General features: G+C 43.6%; 1 protein-coding gene across 37 annotated transcripts in view; it reads left to right on the forward strand.

Annotated features, from left to right (window-relative positions):
* MAPKAP1 (MAPK associated protein 1) overlaps positions 1–18,704 on the forward strand; it is a 233,864-nt gene that overhangs the window by 169,241 nt on the left and 45,919 nt on the right. For 24 of the 37 annotated variants that reach the window (XM_086325179.1, XM_086325173.1, XM_086325168.1 and 21 more), the window contains one exon: positions 4,404–4,511. The exons of the other annotated variants lie outside the window; for them this stretch is intronic. In XM_086325179.1, coding sequence (XP_086181305.1) covers positions 4,404–4,511 — 108 coding nt within the window. The remainder of the gene's footprint in view (positions 1–4,403; positions 4,512–18,704) is intronic. 37 annotated transcript variants of the gene reach the window in all.

The raw sequence follows: 18,704 nt of genomic DNA on the forward strand, positions 1-18,704 counted from the left end.
TAATCTCGATTATCATCAACAGACATTTATTAAGAACATACAAGTGAGACACTACATCCGTGTGTAATGTGTAGACCACAGGCCTGGGCAGTCTGAGGTATGAAGTCAGACTGAGTCCGCCACTTCCTGTGGGACATTGAGCAAGTTATTTAGCCTCTGTAAGTCATGATTTCTTCCTCTATAAAATGGAATTTGTACTCTTTACATCCTAAGATAATCAAGAGTGAAAGAGATGAGGTATATGAAAGGCCGACCGCAGTGCCTAGCACATAGTAGACCTTGTTCTCTGTTACGATCTCTTCTAAAAGTTGGATGATGTGGATGACCGTGGTGGAAGCTTAAATGACACTATTAATGTTCTGTTCTAACTGCTTTATAACTATTAACTTACGGAATCCTCAGACCTATAAAGTAGTAGCTGCTAGCATTATCCCCATTTTATAGATGAAGAAACAGAGAGGTTAAGTAAGTTGGCCCAAAGTCGCAGAGCTACGTTTCTCAGCCAGAACTAGACTGGGGCAATCTGGCCCCAAGTGCGTGCCCTTCATCATCAGGCTATATTGCTTCTCATATATCCCCTGCCTCTCATTACACTGTATGACCTAAAGTTTATCAGTTCGGCCTTTTCAGAAGAAAACGTGTAAAACGGTCTTTCTCTATGAGCTGTCTTATCCAGCATTCAGGCAAGAATCATGAGAGAAATTGAGATTTGTAATAGGCAGTTTTCTATTTGGGTCCAGATCTGGAGTCTCATCTACAGCTTAACTAGCCTCCGCTCCCCAAAGTTAAGACCCATCTGTCATTTGCCAGGTTCAGAAGTGGGTTAGCAAGTTGCTCTTAGTTTTGTGGACGACCCTGGAGAACTGAGAGCAAAAGATTATGCTCAACATTTTAGTTACTTAAAAAACTGTACATACGTAGGAATATTCTTAAGAAAGATGGGGAGAGGATCTTCCTGGACAGATGGCAGAATAAGGTCAGCCTTTATTCCTAAGGAACCTGGATAGAGCATGGGATACTTAGCACTTGGTGAATTTCACTAAAATAATTATTTCAGATCATCTATTGTAGAAATGAGTGTATAGAAACCACAAATAATTTAGAACCCAAATGAATCCACAGAGCTACCAAAAATATATACTTAAGGTATAAACTATGGGTTTGTTTTTTTTAATATAGGTCAGTCATTTATAGTTTGTTAAAGGAAGAAAGCTTCAAAAATACATAGGCTTTGGTTACATTCCCCCATCCTGCTTCCTACTTGCGTGATCTTAGACTGGTTGCGTGATCCCTCGCTTCAGGGTCCCAGTCTGTCAAATGAGGGTAGTAATATCTGCCTCTCAGAGTTGCTGTGAGGATTTAGTAGGGTAACATATGCGGAGTGCTTAGTGTATAATGGCCACGCGGCAATTTAGAGTCGTCATGATACTAGGCTCAAGGAGAAAGTCCTCCAGCAACTTTTAGGAAACAAATTATTTTTGTAGAAAAATCTACAGAACTCAAGAAACAAGAAAGTAAATATGGAATGATGGCATTTATGGCTTAGAGAGTGATGCAGGGACCTGTGTTTAGCGATAAGGGACCCTTGGTAGTACTCCCTGCCTCCCCTGGTTTCCCTCGTCCATGTTCCCTAGGCAGCCGCAGAGACCAAAAGGAAAAAGTGTACAAAGGAGACCAGCCTGAAGTACACCCTCAAGCAGCCAGGCCTTGGCTCCCAGAAGCAGGAAGAGGGTGGCTTGCTTACTCTCTACCTGTCAGGTAGGCAAGCAGCTCTAGACACCCAAAACCCTATGTGCTGTGCTCAGAGTGACCATGCCAGGTTACAGGGTTCCTGAAGATGAAAGCATTGAGCTACATAAACAGATAAGGTCTAGTTTTGATTAAAGTATTGCAAACGAAAGACCTATTGGAGATGCCACAGTGTGTGGTAGTTAAAGTATCCTCAGAAAAATGGCATAGTAAGAAACTGGAGGACTTATAAGTAGATATAATGTTTTTAAAATGATAAATAAAAGTAGCTTTTATTTAAGTTGTTACAGGAAATTTGAAAAATACAGGAAACCACTAAGGAGAAATAAAAACAGTCATCATCGCACTCTCCAGTGTAATCACTGTTCACCTTTTGGAAGTAACCTTCCAGTACACCCCCCATTACTTTACATATATTTTTCATAATTGAAATCATCTTACACATGTTATATTATAATTTTTCATAAACTAGCATATTACAAACATGTTTGATAAAATCAAATACTTTTGCAACATCACTTTTAATATCTTAATATCTTCATTGTATTTCACAATATTTTGTTTAACTAGCCTCCCTGTTGGAGTCTCAGAGTCGCTCAGTCGTGTCCAACTCTTTGCAACTCCATGGACTGTAGCCCATCTGGCTCCTCTGTCCATGGAGTTCTGGCAAGACTACTGGAATCGGTTGCCGTTTCCTTCTCCAGGGGATCTTCCCAACCCAGGGGTTGAACCCGGGTCTCCTGTGTTGCAGGCAGATTCTTTATCATATGAACCACCAGTTGTTAGGTCTGGGTTATTCCCATATTTGACTGTCATTAAAAAAATGAATTATTACAGCTTTGTACCCAGATTTTACTGTAAATTCATAGGAGCGAAAGTCAGTGCCTATGCACTGTGTTGCTGGGAGATACCAAGGTTGTGGGAAATTAACAGGCCAGTACTTTAGAAAGCAGCTCCCCAAGTTTGGTGGTGGCTCTCTTCTCTCTCATAGGCCGAAGCTGCCCAGGGCTGTGAAAGGTGGGGGGTTAGGGAGGAGACAGCAGCAGGTGAGAGGGCAGGGGAGAGGGATCTTAGGACTTTCTCAACAGCTAAGTTTCCTTCAAGCTCAGCTGGGTGTGACTTCCGGTGACTACTTCCCACCAGTGAGTATGAAAGTATCCGGTGACAGCAGCAGGCAGGCTGGGTAATTGACAGATATTGGCACTGCCGGGTGATGGCTCATGGAAACTGAGAATTATCTGTATTTCCATACCTTTATTCGCTTCATGTTTTTGGAATTAAAATCGAACTGTGTAGAATGTTGAACTGCAATGCATTCTTGACCTGAATACGGTGTACTAGAATTTATCAGAACTGTATGGACTTCTAAGCATGCATGTCCTTAAATAGTCGTATGCGTCTTGAGCGTTGTTAACTTAGTGCAGGCTTAAAACCTCTAAGTAGTGTAAAAAAGGACTGAACGAATGTAAGAATTCTGATAATCAGCAGAAACGCTAGTGAAATACCAGTTAGAGAAAAGATCAAATATACCATGAAACTGAACTGCAGCTGCAGTGCTGCGGATGAACTTAGAGCATGGGAGGGGAATGGCTGGAGGTGAGTGAAAGGCCTCCAGACTGATGGAGGAGACGTGTCGGACGTGAATGAATAATCGACAAGATGACGACAGCTGAGGAACATATCTAAAAATACGTGTTGCACCTGGGAGCCCCGCAAGGCCTCTGGCGCTTCCTCAGATCTCTCCCACCTCCTGTCTGACCAGACATGCCTTTCATAGTCAAAATAATCAGACAGTTTCTTACACCTCTAATCTTTTCAATACCCATTAACAACAACAAGAGCAGTCTTTTGAATCTGATCATTGGATCGTTAGGTGTTATCTGAGAACAAGATTGTCATTTGGCTTGACAAAGAAATACATGAATAAATGCCCCATGTTTTAAGATCTTTCAGAACCCCCTTGAGATGCAGGGTAGCTAATATTTTTGGTCTTCAGTATTATTGAACCTGTGCCTCTTGTGTTTTCATAAATATTTCAACAAAACCATGAATCAGTAGCTACTATCCTTCTGTCACTATAACCCCCAAACCTGGAGTTTATTTTTTACCCTATCTGCTTTTAAAAAATTTTTTCTGCATTTTTGGGTTCTAAGCATACTTTATTTCTGCTTGTAATTGATTATTCATTATCATATAATAACTATAATGTTGTAGGAGTGCCTCCTGTGAGGCAGGTACAGTACTAAGTATTTTTCCTGTGTCATCTCTAATCTTCACAATAACCCTTCAAGGTATGTGTTCCCACATTATACATCAGGAATCAGAGATTCAGGGAGGGGAGGGTACCTGCTCCTATCTGGGAAACCATTGTAGCCACAATGGTGGTTCCAAGTCAGTCCGACTCAAAAGCCTTTTACCTCTCATCTCATTTAGGGGAGAACTGCACAAAAGTAGACCCAATAATAGAACAGACAAATATGTGAAACCTTGTGGGGAAAAAAACTCAGACTCTTCCATCTTGGATAGCTAGACCCCAAGCAGACATCAGTGTTTTCCTAATGCATTGTCAGCTTTTCACCGGTATGTGGTGTTTTCTCAATGTTCAGTTCACTGTTTCAGCCTCCTCCCCTCCTCCTGCCCCTTTGATCTTCCAGGCCCTCAGTACCGCCTGGAGAAGCAGAGCGAGCCCAACGTCGCCGTGGACCTGGAGAGCACCTTGGAGAGCCAGAGCGCCTGGGAGTTCTGCCTGGTCCGCGAGAACAGTACGTTGGCCTCCTCGCTCCATGTCCGCTTTGTCCGTTGCAACATGCTCACCAGTCCCGTGTCTGGGAACGCTCAGTGGTCTGGCCTCCCTAGGCAGATTTGAAGTGACTGTTTTCCAAAACAGACCTCAGCCTTCACGCCAGAAGCGTAATCCCAGTGTGAAATGATTGATTTCATGCTTTTTGGTAAAGAGTCTGCATCCTGCTTGGCCCTCTGTGATTAATATTTAATCTGTTAAACTGTTGTGTTCCTAAATTAGGAACAGTCCTGGAAACGGCTTAGAAATGTAAGGCCTTTTCTGTGGCAAAAGCTATTTTGTATATAAAGCATCTGGCCCTGTCGATATCACTGGTCAGTCATCAGGTTTTAGAAAATTCTGACCATTTTCATACTCTTGGCTGGAGGCAGCATAGGGTGGTTCCTAGTGGTGTGTAGAAAGCCTCTCTGCTGCTGCTGCTGCTGCTGCTGCTAAGTCACTTCAGTCGTGTCCGACTCTGTGCGACCCCATAGACGGCAGCCCACCAGGCTCCCCCGTCCCTGGGATTCTCCAGGCAAGAACACTGGAGTGGGTTACCATTTCCTTCTCCAAGAAAGCCTCTTTAAATTTTAGTTAATTTCTTTCCTTCTCTTTAGAATTTCAGATTTGTGAATTTTGGCCATTCCTCTCCACTGTACCCCAGTTGACTTAAGGAGCAACATGTGGAGACTGATCTCAGCAGCCAGCTCGCCCTCATTCCTGGTTCATTCAGGGCTTTCACACTCTCACACAGGCAGTTTCTTCTTTCCTCTGCTCTGGTTAACTTTCTCATCCTTCTTCTCAGTTTAAATGTCACCTTAAAAGAGGCCACCTATGATCTCCCTGTTCCCTCATTGCCTAAACCCCATCCATCCCTCACTTGGGTCCCCAGCTATATTCCATCATAGAGCATACTACTTTTTCTTCATGGCATATATTTCTGTTTATAATTATCTATTTTTCCAAATGAATGATTGATGTCTGTCTCTCCCACTGCACTGTCAAGTCTTTGAGGGTATACCTGATCCATACCAGACTGACCTGTATTAATTCACCTAATATTCACTCATCACCCATTTTGGGCCTTGCGCTGTACGTTGGAACTCTGTAGTGGATTCTGTCTCAAATTGTTGACTTCTTGTTATTTGAATAAGATAAAAGATTATTTGTTAGGATATTGGTATAGACTTTGGATATATAACACTTAGATATGCAAAAAAATTTCAGATAACAAAGTATAATGAAAATTTTTAGCCTCCCTTCTCTCCCCTAATTCCTCTACAGGAGACAACGGTTGTTCCCAGTGTCTTTGGTATCTTTCCAGGGATCATCTAAACATATGCAAACATATTCTGTATATGTGCATGAATACACCCACATAAAGACATATATATATATACACACATTTGGGATCCCTGATAGTTTAGCTGGTAAAGAATCCGCCTGCAATGCAGGAGCCCCCAGTTCAATGCCTGGGTTGGGAAGATCCCCTGGAGAAGGGATAGGCTACCCACTCTAGTATTGTTTGGCTTCCCTTGTGGCTCAGCTGGTAAAGAATCCACCTGCAGTGTGGGAGACCTGGGTTCGATCCTTGGCTTGGGAAGATCCCCTGGAGAAAGGAAAGGCTACCCACTCCAGTATTCTGGCCTGGAGAATTCCATGAACTGTATAGTCCATGGGGTCGCACACATATTTCCCCCTTTTAGCAACAAACGGAAAAAACTGTCATCAGTGCTCTACATTTTTCTTTTATCATTTTAACAATGTATCACATAGAGAATACTCCATATGTTGCATCAATCCATATATTGTTCCATATATAAATTTACCTCTTTCTAATTGCTGTATAGTATTTCACAGTATGCTGTGATTCCAAATTAAATGTGGTTTGGGGTTTTGGGGGTTTTTTCTTTGAGGATAAGGTGCAGCTTTCTTCTACTGGGGAAGAAAAGCTATAAGGATTGATGGATAAAGTTTTGAAATCTGGTCTCTTGTTCTTACTCTACTTCCACTTCCAAGTATGAGCATAGTCTTAATTAAGTTGTATGACCTCTGTTAGCCTCAGCACCCCCATCTTAAAGAATTCACAAAGTCCTTTCAAAGCTTGCCTTTGAGTCAAAATCACTTTGTTAGTGAAAGAAGACCATACCAGCATGTACAGAATGTGCCAGGTAGTCAGTGGTTTGGAATCAATGGAATATTATAACTAGTCTCTGTAAAATGGAAGTAAACTATAAAAACTATTTCTTCTTTTTTATAGAAAAGATTTTTTTTAATTTTAAGTAGAAATTTTAATCAGGAATGCATATTGTTCCCCAGTAGCTACCTATTAAGAAATTGTACTGAGACAAAGAAAAATGTTTCAGAAACAAAATTTTTTTCACTTCTGTCACTGTATTTGATCAGGACAGGCTTGCTATCCTTAAAGCCATTTTAGAAGTGAGCTAAATTATAAGCATCTATCATGCAGTGTTTAAGGGAATACGCTGTCAAGCCAGACCCTCAGTTCACATTCTGGCCTTGCCACTAACTGGCTGTGTGACCTTGGACAGCTTACTTAACCTCTCTTAGGTAGTTAATTTACCCTCATAAGGTTGATGGGCAGATTCATAAAGCTCTTAGAATGGTGCCTGGGACATAATAAAACACTCAATAAATATTAACTGTAATTAATAAATAACAGAAGAGCAGCATTCCGTGGCTCATAAAGCAGATGAGGCAAGGATGTGGCAGTCTGAAGCACTAGAACTATCTGGGCCCTCAAGGAGGTATGTGGTTGGGGGAGGGAGTGATGCGGAATGGAGGGGAAAGGGAGAGCGGGGGCCAGGGCCAGTGCGGAAGTCTGTGTCACGGGACCAGAGAACTTAGAAGCAGGGTGCTTTCCGGCACCTGTGCTTTGGTGTCCCAGAGGAGGTACACCTATAAGGAAAAGCATTTGATTGAGAAGACTGCATAAGAGCAGGTATAAGCCTTTCAGATTTCCTTCCTTAGAGGGACAGGGCATGGCTTTTTTTATACCAATCACATCAATAGATCTTTTTAAATTATTCAGACCTGCTGCTGTAAGGCCTCATGTGATACATTTTGCTCCCTCTTATATAATCGTCACAACCACCTTTCAAGATGCTTTTCTGATTGTAGAGAGGGGTTGTGACTTGTCCAGTGTTAGCTAGTCACTAAGTGATGAAGCAGAATTCTAAGTCAACTGTCTGATTCTAAAGCCTACCCTGAGATTGTTGATACAGCAACCTAAATTTTCAATCCTAAGAAGGGTGATGACAATCGTCTTTATGTACTATAAGAGAGAAGCTTGCAAATGAAGCTAACATGACAAGAGTTTCTGCCTAGGGACTGAGAGGCAACATTTGTGCTTGGATCTTGGCCTAAATAAGAAAGTGACAAGCCAAAGTCCTTGAGCTTTCCAGTTTGGATTCTAGTCTGATAATCTACTGCATCCTTCAGCCAACTGTCTGCTCAAAGCTGGAATAAGACCAGAAGGAAGCCTGAGTACATTATAGAGAGGATGTAACATTAGAAGATTTCCATTCTTGTCCAAGTGCCTATATAAATCCTGGCACCAGACTGAACTTCAGTTTCCTTTTCTACCAAACGTTGCCAGCCACCTTTCCCTTTACCCACTGATCTTACATGGGAAGCCATCCAGAGCCTTAGAAGAAAGATGCCACTTATACCAGCTTATTGTTTCCACAGCTTTAAGAGAGAAACTTGGAAAGTTCCCATCATCAGGGCTAAAATAGACCTGAAATTGAACCGGATTTATGGAGTACCACAAAGCGTCAGACACTGTGTCTTCCCTGTTTTATCGCTCACTGGTCTGCCCGTATGGCAGTTCAGTGTAGTACTTAAAGCATGGTGTTTAGAATGAGGCAGACCTTAGCTGGACACTGCCACCTCTTACATCAGACAAATCAGGTCACCTCTCTGAGCCTCAGCTTCCTGTGTAAATGGAAGTGGTTGAATCCATTTCACAAGGTTGTTGTAAGGATTAAATGAGATAGAGGTGCTGTTATTCTTAGACTTCTGTGGTCATCATCTTTGGGCTTCCGAGGTAGCTCAGTGGATAAAGTATCTGCCTGCCAATGCAGGAGATAAGGGTTCGATCCCTGGGTCAGGAAGATCCCCTGGAGGAGGAAATGGCAACTCACTCCAGTATTCTTGCCTGGAGAATCCAGTGAACAGAGGAGACTGGTGGGCTGCAGTCCATAGGGTTGCACAGTGTTGGGCACAGCTGAGCAACTAGGCACGCACGGTCATCATCTTTATGTTACAGGAGAAGAAACTAAGGCTTTAAGAAGGTGATTTGCTCATGGTCACATGAATAATAATTAGGGGACCTAGAAAAATGTGTCTTCTGTCCACTAAGTCTAGTGAAAGAGCTGAATCTAATTGTTTCCTTAAAGAAGTTGCATAGAAAGAAGATTCTTTAAATACCTGTTTAATCTCCTTTGCTCTCCTTTTCTTTTCAAGGAGACCTTCCCTTATTTCAATGCCTTAGTGAAGTCTCCTTTATTTAAGGCTGCCCTGAGGAAGAGCTTCACCTCGAGGTGGGCAGACCCTCAGATAGCTGGACTGTGACAGAGGAGCGTGTCTCAGGGTCTCAGTTTGTGGGAGTCCTCTTTCACCTCCTCAGTTTCCCCTTGAAGACCCAGGAAAGAAGGCACCTCCTTCTCAAAGCCGCCGCAGCCCGCCTGGTCGCCATTCCCTGGGCTCTGGTAGAGTCCTTCTCCTTACCGCTATCTGATCACTGATCCCACTAGATGGATTTCCCCACTCCCACACTGGACTGTGACCACTCAGCCCCGCCCAAAGGGCAGAGACTGGATTTGAGTTCCCCCTACATCTCAGTGCCCGTGGCCAGATGTGGTTCATTCCTCAGGAGGGAAGGGAGCCTTTTGAGACCCCAGCATCTCCAGGTTACTTCCTGGGGCTCCAAGGTACAAGTGTGTGATGACATTTAAAAGGAACTTGGGTTTTGCGTGAGCATCTTTAGATACGAGAGTTTCATCATCTTTAGGTTCTTGGGGTTTTCCCTTCCCCGCTGCCCCCATCAACGTGCTCAGTCGTGTCTGATTCTTTGTGACCTCATGAACTGTAGCCAGCCAGGCTCCTATGTTCATTGGCTTTCCCAGGCAAGAATCCTAGAGTGGATTGCCATGCCCTCCTCCAGGGAATCTTTCTGACCCAGGGATCGAACCCACATCTCATGTCTCCTGCACTGGCAGGCAGGTTCTTTACCACTGGCATCACCAACTCCCATCAATATTACTCAATAAAAAAATACTCAATAAAAAAACAACTGCAGACAGTGAATGACTGCTTATACTGGTGTTTCCGCCGCCTCTTCTTGGTGCATATTCTTAGCACACCAAGTGCGCTCTGTGCCAGCCCTGGAGACTCCCTCGGGGTTCTCCTTGGCTTCTGGAGGGTTTGCCTTCTTCAGTTACAAATGACTAATCTCTCCAATTTCTATCATGTGACTTAAGTACCAGGGCTTTAAGCCTCTTTTATTATACCACAACAGCAGTCCTCAAAAGCAGGAGGAAAAAAAAAATGTGATCCTGCAAATAAACTCTTATTTACAAATGGTAATGACTTGTGGTGTTCGTGGTACATATTTTAGGTTGAATTACTGCTGAAAGCCGATTACGTGTCTGCCTCTGGTGGGCGGAAACGTGTTCCCTGTAAGGAATTTTCTGTATGGGTGAGAATTTTTTCAAGTAGATATTGGATAATAGCTCCCTGCTTGCTGCACACTAACAGAATTTAAATGAAACAGACACGGTATCCCCGAGGCCAGAATACCTGTGTCTCCGCCTCTTGCTGTCTGGTTGCCTTGAGCTGGTTGGCAGTGTGTTGTAGAGGAAAGGCAGGATGTTTGGGGCCCCAGCGTGTCCTTAGGCAAGCCCTCCTCTGAGCTCCATTTCCGTATCTGTAAAACCCAGTGGGAATCCCTTCCCTGTGGAGCTGTTTTAAGGATTAAATGAAATTGTGTGCATTAAAAGCATGTGGTAAAGTGCAGTGCCCAGCGCGAGTCCTGGCCACTTGCTGTGTTTGTGCGTCCAGACACCCCGGCTAGTCTGCAGTTGTGAGTGGTGGTCTTTTACCTCCCTGTCGTTCCTCTTCTCCCTCTAGATTCTTAGACTTCCTGTGGGCCCGTTTGGGCAACAGCCAGCACCGAGGGTGCGTGATCCCTAGGGCAAAACACAGTGCTGATCTGAACTGGAAACAAGTGTGTGCCCTGTCCACACCGACTTCTTCAGCAGTGAGTGTCTGCCTTGTGCTCTTTGGGCTGAGAAATTCCACATAAATTGCATTTTCACTTCCCCTCTCTTTGTTGAAAGTCCCCCCCTCCTTTTCATTTTATCATTAGGTAGTAATTAGTATTCAAGGGAAATTGGTCTTAATATATTAAAATTGGTTAAGTGCATTTAGACCTGTACCACAGCCAATGTCTTATTGGAAAATGTAATTGGGGACTCTGTGTATGTAATTAATTGAATTACAATTAAGAACTTTCATTAAGCGATACACTGGTACATTAGAGCAGTGTGGAAACATGTTTGACGAGCCACAAAGCCCGTACGGGCTCTAAGTGAGGGCACAGAGATTCGTGTCCCTCTGGCGGGCTCCTGGCCCTGGAAGCTGCCCTGCAGCCCCTGCCTGATGGTCGAGTGACGCAGCAGGTGACATTTCTGCAGCAACTCCCCTGATGGGAGGTGGGATTCTTCCAGCACGCGTGCCCTCATTCTGACTCTGGAGTCGGAGAGATGCCTCAGTGCTGATCAGTTGTTCCAGTTCTTAAGATATTTTGTCTTGTAAATTGTCCAAAATACCCAGACTCTCTAGAAGACTCCATTACTTTTCTTGTGTTTTGAACAGGGACAGACACAATAGAAGAAGAGGAAGTGAGGGGAATCCGGTCATCATCCTAACTTCCAGGCAGACCTGTAATGAGCAAGTGGTTCAGACGTGTGCATGTCATGATTGATCCTGTATAGGCCTCACTCTGGACATATATTTGCTCATTCATCCTCCAAACATAGATGGCTCCTCCTCTTCGCCAGTCACTGTGCTGGGAGAGTACAGAGGATACACAGCCCACACATCATGGAGTTCACAGCTGCTCCAAGTGCTGTGAGGGGGTGAGAGTATATAGGAGGGCTCGAGCTGGTGAGAGTAGGCCAGAAAGCTTCCTTGAGGAAGAATGAAAAGGAGTCATTCAGATCATGAGTATGAAGAATGTTCAGAAGCCAAGGGACTGCTTCTCCAAAAGTCTTGAGAAAGAGCTTGGTGTGCTTGAGATGGTGTATTTGAATGGAGTGGAATGAAAGAAGCAGGGGAGCGTGTGCTGAAAGATGAGAGCGGGGACCAGACAGGAGCTTGGACGCAGAGCTTAAACCTCCCCCCTACCCCTGGCCTCCATGATCCGCTCTTTTTAGGAATTCTGCAGACCTGAATCGTTTCCTTCTGATCACCTCATAAAACAAGATTATCCTGATTTATTGAGGGTCTGAAATCTCCCTGTGGAAAGGCTCTGACTCCAAGAGCTTAATCAATTAGGCAGTGACAGCACGGATCCCTACCTGGTTGCACCACGGCAAATTCAGTGAAGGCTATATCCTACTGTATGATCCTGGAGGCTTTGGAGAGATTACTACACGGGGCATGGGAGTGCGCATGTGTGTGTTACAGTATATCACCTATTGATTATTTTTTAGAGACCAGCAAAAATGACTAGTAGCCAAAGGGAAGTGTTTAATAGAAGAGAAGTTTGGGGCTTATGAGTCTTTGGGGACTTAAAAGGACTTTGGGGAAAAAATGTGATGGATATAGAATGCTAAAGGAGAGTTTTTTCTCCGTGACTCACTCGTGTACTAGCTTTGAGTCTTACCTGAGGAGAGAGAGTTAGGTTTTATCCCTGATTGTACTAGCAAAGCCAGGCATAGTTGTATTCTCCTTAGGTACTGTTATGGCCCATGAACTTGTACATTCCCAGTCCCCCTAAGGAACATTTTTTACCCAAGGGGTTATGTGGTGGTTAAGGGCACAGTTTTGCAGTTAGGGGGGTTCCTGTCCTAACTCCAGCTGATGTTAGTTGTATGACTCTACTAGCAGGATGACTTTCTGAGCCTTGTTTTTCTCACTTGTGCAAGGAGACTATTAGCCAACTTAAAGGAGCATTGAGAAAATGAAGTGAGATAATGTAAGTGCCAAGCGTAGTATCTGCCATGTAGTAAGCACTCAGTAAATGTTTGCTGCCACTGGAGTTGTTGCTGAGGCAGGGTCCCTGCCAGGTAAGGCGTCTGAGTGGAAAAGTAGGATTGGTGTATCAGGTTTTAGTAACCGAGGTAAAACTCAAGGGATGGTGTACAACTCAGATACTGTTATGGTTAATATGTGACATCAACCTCATTCAAGCCACCAACAGCATTTATTGAGCATCTGCTCTGCACTCTATAGGATGGAATGTTCTTGCCTTCAAGGAGCCCATAGTCCAGAAAGGGAGTCCAGATACTTATCATGTAAGACACTTATCATGAAAGCCTTCAGCGAAGGGTGACAGGATTTCAGGGAAAAGATCAGGGAAAGACTCCATGTGGATTAGACTTCTAAGTGTATAAATTTTAGAGTGGAAAGGACATTCTGGCCAGATAGTGTAACTGGAACAAAATCCAGTTTGGCTGAAGCTGGCATTGTTCTATCTGTGGAGTAGCAATAAGGCTACAAGATAGAATGGGGCAGAAGGTAGCTTGTTTACTCTTCAGTCATTTGCATAACAGTATTTTACTGCATGTCAGGTCCTGCTCTCTGAAGACTTTTCCCCTCCACCCACACCGTTTTATTTTCCACCACTCGCCTTCACAGACTCTTTGCACCAGCCAAGTGCGAACCCTGCTGCCATCCTCCAGTGATCCCAAAGCACGAGCACAGCTTCTGGCACACGGTTGGTGCTGGGTGACTGGGAGGAAGGGTCACCAGGGCCATCATGCTGCAGAGAGTGTACATATGAGCTACTCTGCTGCTTGGTCACTCAGTTGTGTTCAACTGCCCGCTAGCCCATAGACTGTAGCCCACCAGAGACTTCTGTCCATGGAATTCTCCAGGCAAGAATACTGGAGTAGGTTGCCATTCCCTTCTCCAGGGGATCTTCCCAACCCAGGGATCGAACCCAGGTCTCCCACACTGCAGACAGATTCCTTACCATCTGAGCCACCAGGGAAGCCCACAAGTAAGAACTTAGCAGAGGCCACTGAACTTCGGTTGAGCTCTAAAGTTGGCGAGGATCTTTTTGGAGATGAAAGATAGAAGTTGCTTTAACTTCTAACTGGATGAGGCCTTTTAGATTTGACCTGAGACTCACTGAATCATAAAACGAAGTTTGATGTTCCATGTAGTTTGTGTCCAGGAACATAAGACATCTGCTGGAGGCGTACATCAAGTTCATCTGAGCTTTAATTTAATCGTTAGTGCTCATTTGTCTGAAAGAAAGTTATGTATGTACTGCCTCTAAGTGTCTCCCTCAGCTCCAGTGAAATCATGTAGTATACGAAAACGCTTCTTAAACAATATTAGTTGTAATTAGCCTTGATCTGACACCTGGCAGGAAGCCTGTTACTCTAACAGTGTACGTACAGGCTCTCTGTTTGTGGTTGTTGTCAGGGATGTAACACAGGTACAGAGCTGTACTTGCACTTTTCTTTCCCATCATGGTTGTCCAGATGGGTGTCCAGGGACAATGAGGACGTGGCGTAAGAACCAATACAGGCAGCAATTCCCAAACTTTTTGGTCTCAGGACCTCTTTATATGCTTAAAAATTATTGAGACCCCAAAGAGCTCTTGTTTATTGGGTTATCTCTGTATTAGGAATTAAAAACTGAAAGATTTTAAATTATTTATGAATTTATTAAAAACAGTGGTAAATCCATTATGTGTTAACATAAGTAACATGTTTATTAAAATTTTTTTAAATAAAAATATTTTCTTATAAAAATGTAATGATAAAAGCAACACTTCTATTTTGGCTTGGGTTTTTTTTTTTTTTTTCCTTTTCTTTTCTCTGAAAAGCATTTATTTTTGTACCATGAGGAAGATAAGTTATTGACTAATCTTCTGAACCAATGGGCAACTGTTTTCTGTTTTTGCAAATTGCTGTAATGTTTGACTTGGAAGACACCAGGATTTTCATACCTACTTCTGCATTCAGTCTGCTACAACACGTTATTTTGGTTGAAATAGTCACAGAAAATTTGGCTAACATAGATCCATTGTTGGAAAAGAGGAGAGTATTTCAATAGCCTTTTCAATAAGGGTGCATATGAATTTTTGTTACTCTACCAAAACTCAAGTGGTAGTTACCTAAAGGTTGGTTGCAATGTGGAATCAGAAACGTTATCAATGAACTTCTTATTACCTTGTGCACTTCCAAGAAAATAGGTATAAAAGGGCAACTCATGTCTTACTGTCATTATTATGAAAATAGTATTGAGGTTATAGACCCCCGCCCCGACCCCCCCCACCCCCGCCGCTCCAACTTCCTTCACCACGCCGGGGGCCCTGAGCTGACTTAGAGGTGACAGTTACCCACACCTTAATCCCTGTCCTTGCTACTGCTCATAGGAGCGTGGTGACTCGGGAGGGGAAGAAGGGACAGGGGTCTTGACAGATCTGTCCCAGCTCTGTCTCTTCCCAACAGCGGAACCTTGGGCAAGCTTCTGGCCCGCTCCGGACCCTGAGTGCCAGAGTTCGGTTCGACTCTGTGTCTCTGAACGCAGTGTTCCGGGTTCTTTGCGGTGATGCCAAGCCCCAAGGCCACACCTTAGCCCTCGCGCGCTCTCGCCTCCTCGCTCTTCCTTTACCTTCCCTTCTCCCCTTCCTTTTGCCCCTTCTTCCCGAGCCTGGTTTTGCCTTTGAGACAAGTGCTGCTCCTTGTTTCCTCTTTCCTGGTTCCTTACTCCAGGCACCTCAGCTCCTTCCTCTCCCAGACTTTCTGCTTGTCCCTCGGTGCTTTCCGTATCCTGAAAGTGCTCTCTGTCATCCTTCCAGAGCCTGTTGTCAGTCCGTTTGAGCTCCAGTGCTCAAGTCACTTTTAGGCCCCACCCCAAAATTTGATCTATCACAATACATCTTTGAGTTATTGCAGCCCGAGCGTTTTGACACGATACATTATGGTAATCCATGGCACATAGAGACGTGAACACTCCCGACTTTGACAAAATGCGGTGTGAAGTCTTTGAAGGCACTATTACAATTTATCTTGTCATTCACGAGGAGACCCAGTTCAGCATTAATGTAGATGAACACAGTGTGGCTTTTGTTTCGTTTAATAGCTTGTGACCTTTTTAATTGCTAATTTAACAAAATACCAAAGGGTTATATTTCAATTAAATTAACAGTTTGGGGAGTGGTTTTTTAATGTTTATTTTTAACATATTTGGGTTCTATTTTTTTTTACTTCGAGTAGATAAAAATGTCTTCTCTTAACAGAAGTAGTTTTGAAATGTGAAGTTGATCATACAGTAGTATTTTTTAATATGCACATGGTGCAGTGCCAGACATCTTTCATGTGTGGTTGGACTCATGCCTTTCCAGAAGGATCCAGACAGTAAAGGTGTACATGCAAATTCAGAACTTGTCCGGCTAAAAAAAAAACTAAAACATGCTTTTGGTGTAGCAGTCTGCTTCAGATGTGTGCCTTTAGATGGTGTGTCTGCCGTGTGCATCATCGGGGACGTCTCTTGGCCTTGGCGTGTTTTCTTGGTACCCTGTAGTGAGTTTGTAAGCTCCTGAAGATCAGGAACCCTGCCTTCTCCTCAAAAGTGTCCCTTCCCAATCCAGCACGCTGCAGGCACGGGGACAGTAGTTAGAGGTTGGATGGCTGACTGATCTGTACACACACACATGCCCCCTCCAAGCACAGGCACTCCTGAGCCTACTTTGAGAAGTGGCACCAGAGTTCCAAGAACAGAGGCTGTTCTCATTCAGCAGAAAAACCTGCTTTAGGGTAAGTGCACGTGTCAGAGGTGAGTGCAGGGCTGTTCCTTCCTTCTCCACTTCTCCAGTGCAGTTACCCTTCTGATCATAAACGTAAACATGCCCCTTGTCAGCCAGGGCCAGGCTCAGAACTCACCCAGGTATCAAGAGGACTTAAACCCCCAAATGGGGTATGAATTTACACTGTCAGAGAGTAGAAGGTCAATGCGAGAAGCATTAGTGCGTTGAGCCAGCTCCAGCTATCTACGTCTTGAACAAAATTAATACGAGGAAATTGACAAGCCCTGCTGGTTATTCCATAGCTTTAAGACCTCTACTAAAATCCTATCATCTCATCTGCCCATTATTAACATTTCAGCAAAATATAAAGTTTTCATTAATCTCCCACAGCAAATTTAGGAGTGAAAACTGGCACTTGTTTGAGCTTTTAGGACTACATTAGCTGGTGTATTAAACAAAATGTGTCATTCTTCAGTAGCTTCTGCAAGAAGCTAAATCAATTTCCAGCCATATTTATGCACCACTTTATCTAAAAGCATCTGAATTATCATTTACAGCTAAGATGCTTTATTAGCAGCTGGCATTGAAATTGCTCAGTAAAAAATTATATGTCACGTTATAGTAATTTTTAAATTGGTTTTAATCCAACATCATAAAATGTAAAACTCTTAAGTATGGTTTTTTAAAAAAATAATTGGCATTTTAGCATAAATGGACTGTTACCTCTTTCCAAATCAAATACCTCCAATATTTAGAAAATACTAATTAGTAAAGAAAACAGAAGTTCTTGAGCTAGGTTGTATCTAATAATGGCATTTTTCTCAGAAAAGATGGCTTTCAGTGATTTAAAACATGAAAGGATTTTAGTATTTCTCCAAAATTCTCAATTTAGGAGGTTCTAAAATAAAAATAAACACAACTTGGCAGTTCTGTTTTAGTAAAAGGTATATTTAGAGAAAGTGAATAACTATTCAATACTTTAATTTCTCCTCTTGGCTTGCAATGTGGATATTACTAGGGAAACCATATGATCACAGCATCTCTGTCCAAAATCACAAGTGCTCCAGAGAAAGGGGGCAGGGTTACCCAATGGGCCTTGCAAAGGCTGAATGCCACTGTGCCCATCCTAGCAATGTGATGTTGGTTAAGTCGCGAAACCTCTCTGATCCCGAGGATATAGTGTTTAGTATTCATCCAGTAGATTGCTATTGAGCTCTTGCTTTATTCTGTACTTGGTAGCACTAGCAGGGTCTGGGCGATGGTGTTTAATAAAGCAATCACTCTGTCTCTGCTCTTGGGGTTACAGTCTAATGGCAGAGACGGGCGATTACTATCTGTGATAAATAACCTGAAGGGAAATGCAGGGTGCAGTGACAGGAGGAGCTGAGCTAGACTCAGGCTTCCTTGGAGTGTCGCTTGAGCTAAGCTCATCAGAGGGATGGGGAGGAGGCCTAGAGGAACAGGCCAGGAGGGAGCAGAAAGGGGAGAAGGGTGACCTGGGCAGAGAGGTCAAAATGTGGACCGTGTCCCAGGCATCCAGTGACTGGTGAGGCTTAAAGATGAGACTGCAGCCTTTCTGAGGGGAGCACGTCGTTGTAGGTGCTAGGATGGTCTAGGCTGGCAAGAGTTGTCGTGTTTGAAAATAGAACATCCAGTTCCTAATAAATCAGTTCAATGTGAAGGCATCAGAAGCCAGCTTTGACTTAAAAGCCTGCCCTGTAAACAATAACTGTGGGAAGGAAAGTGTGTAATTGGCAGGCATAATAGAATTTTCCAGTTTTATGCCCAAACCTAGAGTTTTACATCCCTCCAACCCTGTGCCAAGGAGTTCTCTGTTTCCCTGTGGACCCAGCTCTGGGTTCTCATCACAAGGCCTCGGGCGCCCCACTCTGGTTGGCCTTTTCTAGACAGGTGCGTCCTCCCCCCAGCAGCTGCGCATTCAGAGGACCACATTCCAGACTTGGGAGTAGGGGGGGGGTGACAAGAGTTCCAAAGCCTTGGCTTCTTCATCTGTACGACATGAAAATTCTAGGAACTACCTGCCAGGTTGTCTTGAGACTTGAATGCATGTGTGAAGTACTCGGCGCCATGCCTGATGCATGAGTACTCCCATGTACTATTAATAGCTGTCATCATTATTATTGATTTATTTGTTTAGCAAAA

Source organism: Bos grunniens, chromosome 11, assembly GCF_055505025.1.
Source record: "Bos grunniens cultivar Pamir isolate PY7600 chromosome 11, Bosgru_T2T1.0, whole genome shotgun sequence".
Classification (NCBI taxonomy): domain Eukaryota; kingdom Metazoa; phylum Chordata; class Mammalia; order Artiodactyla; family Bovidae; genus Bos; species Bos grunniens.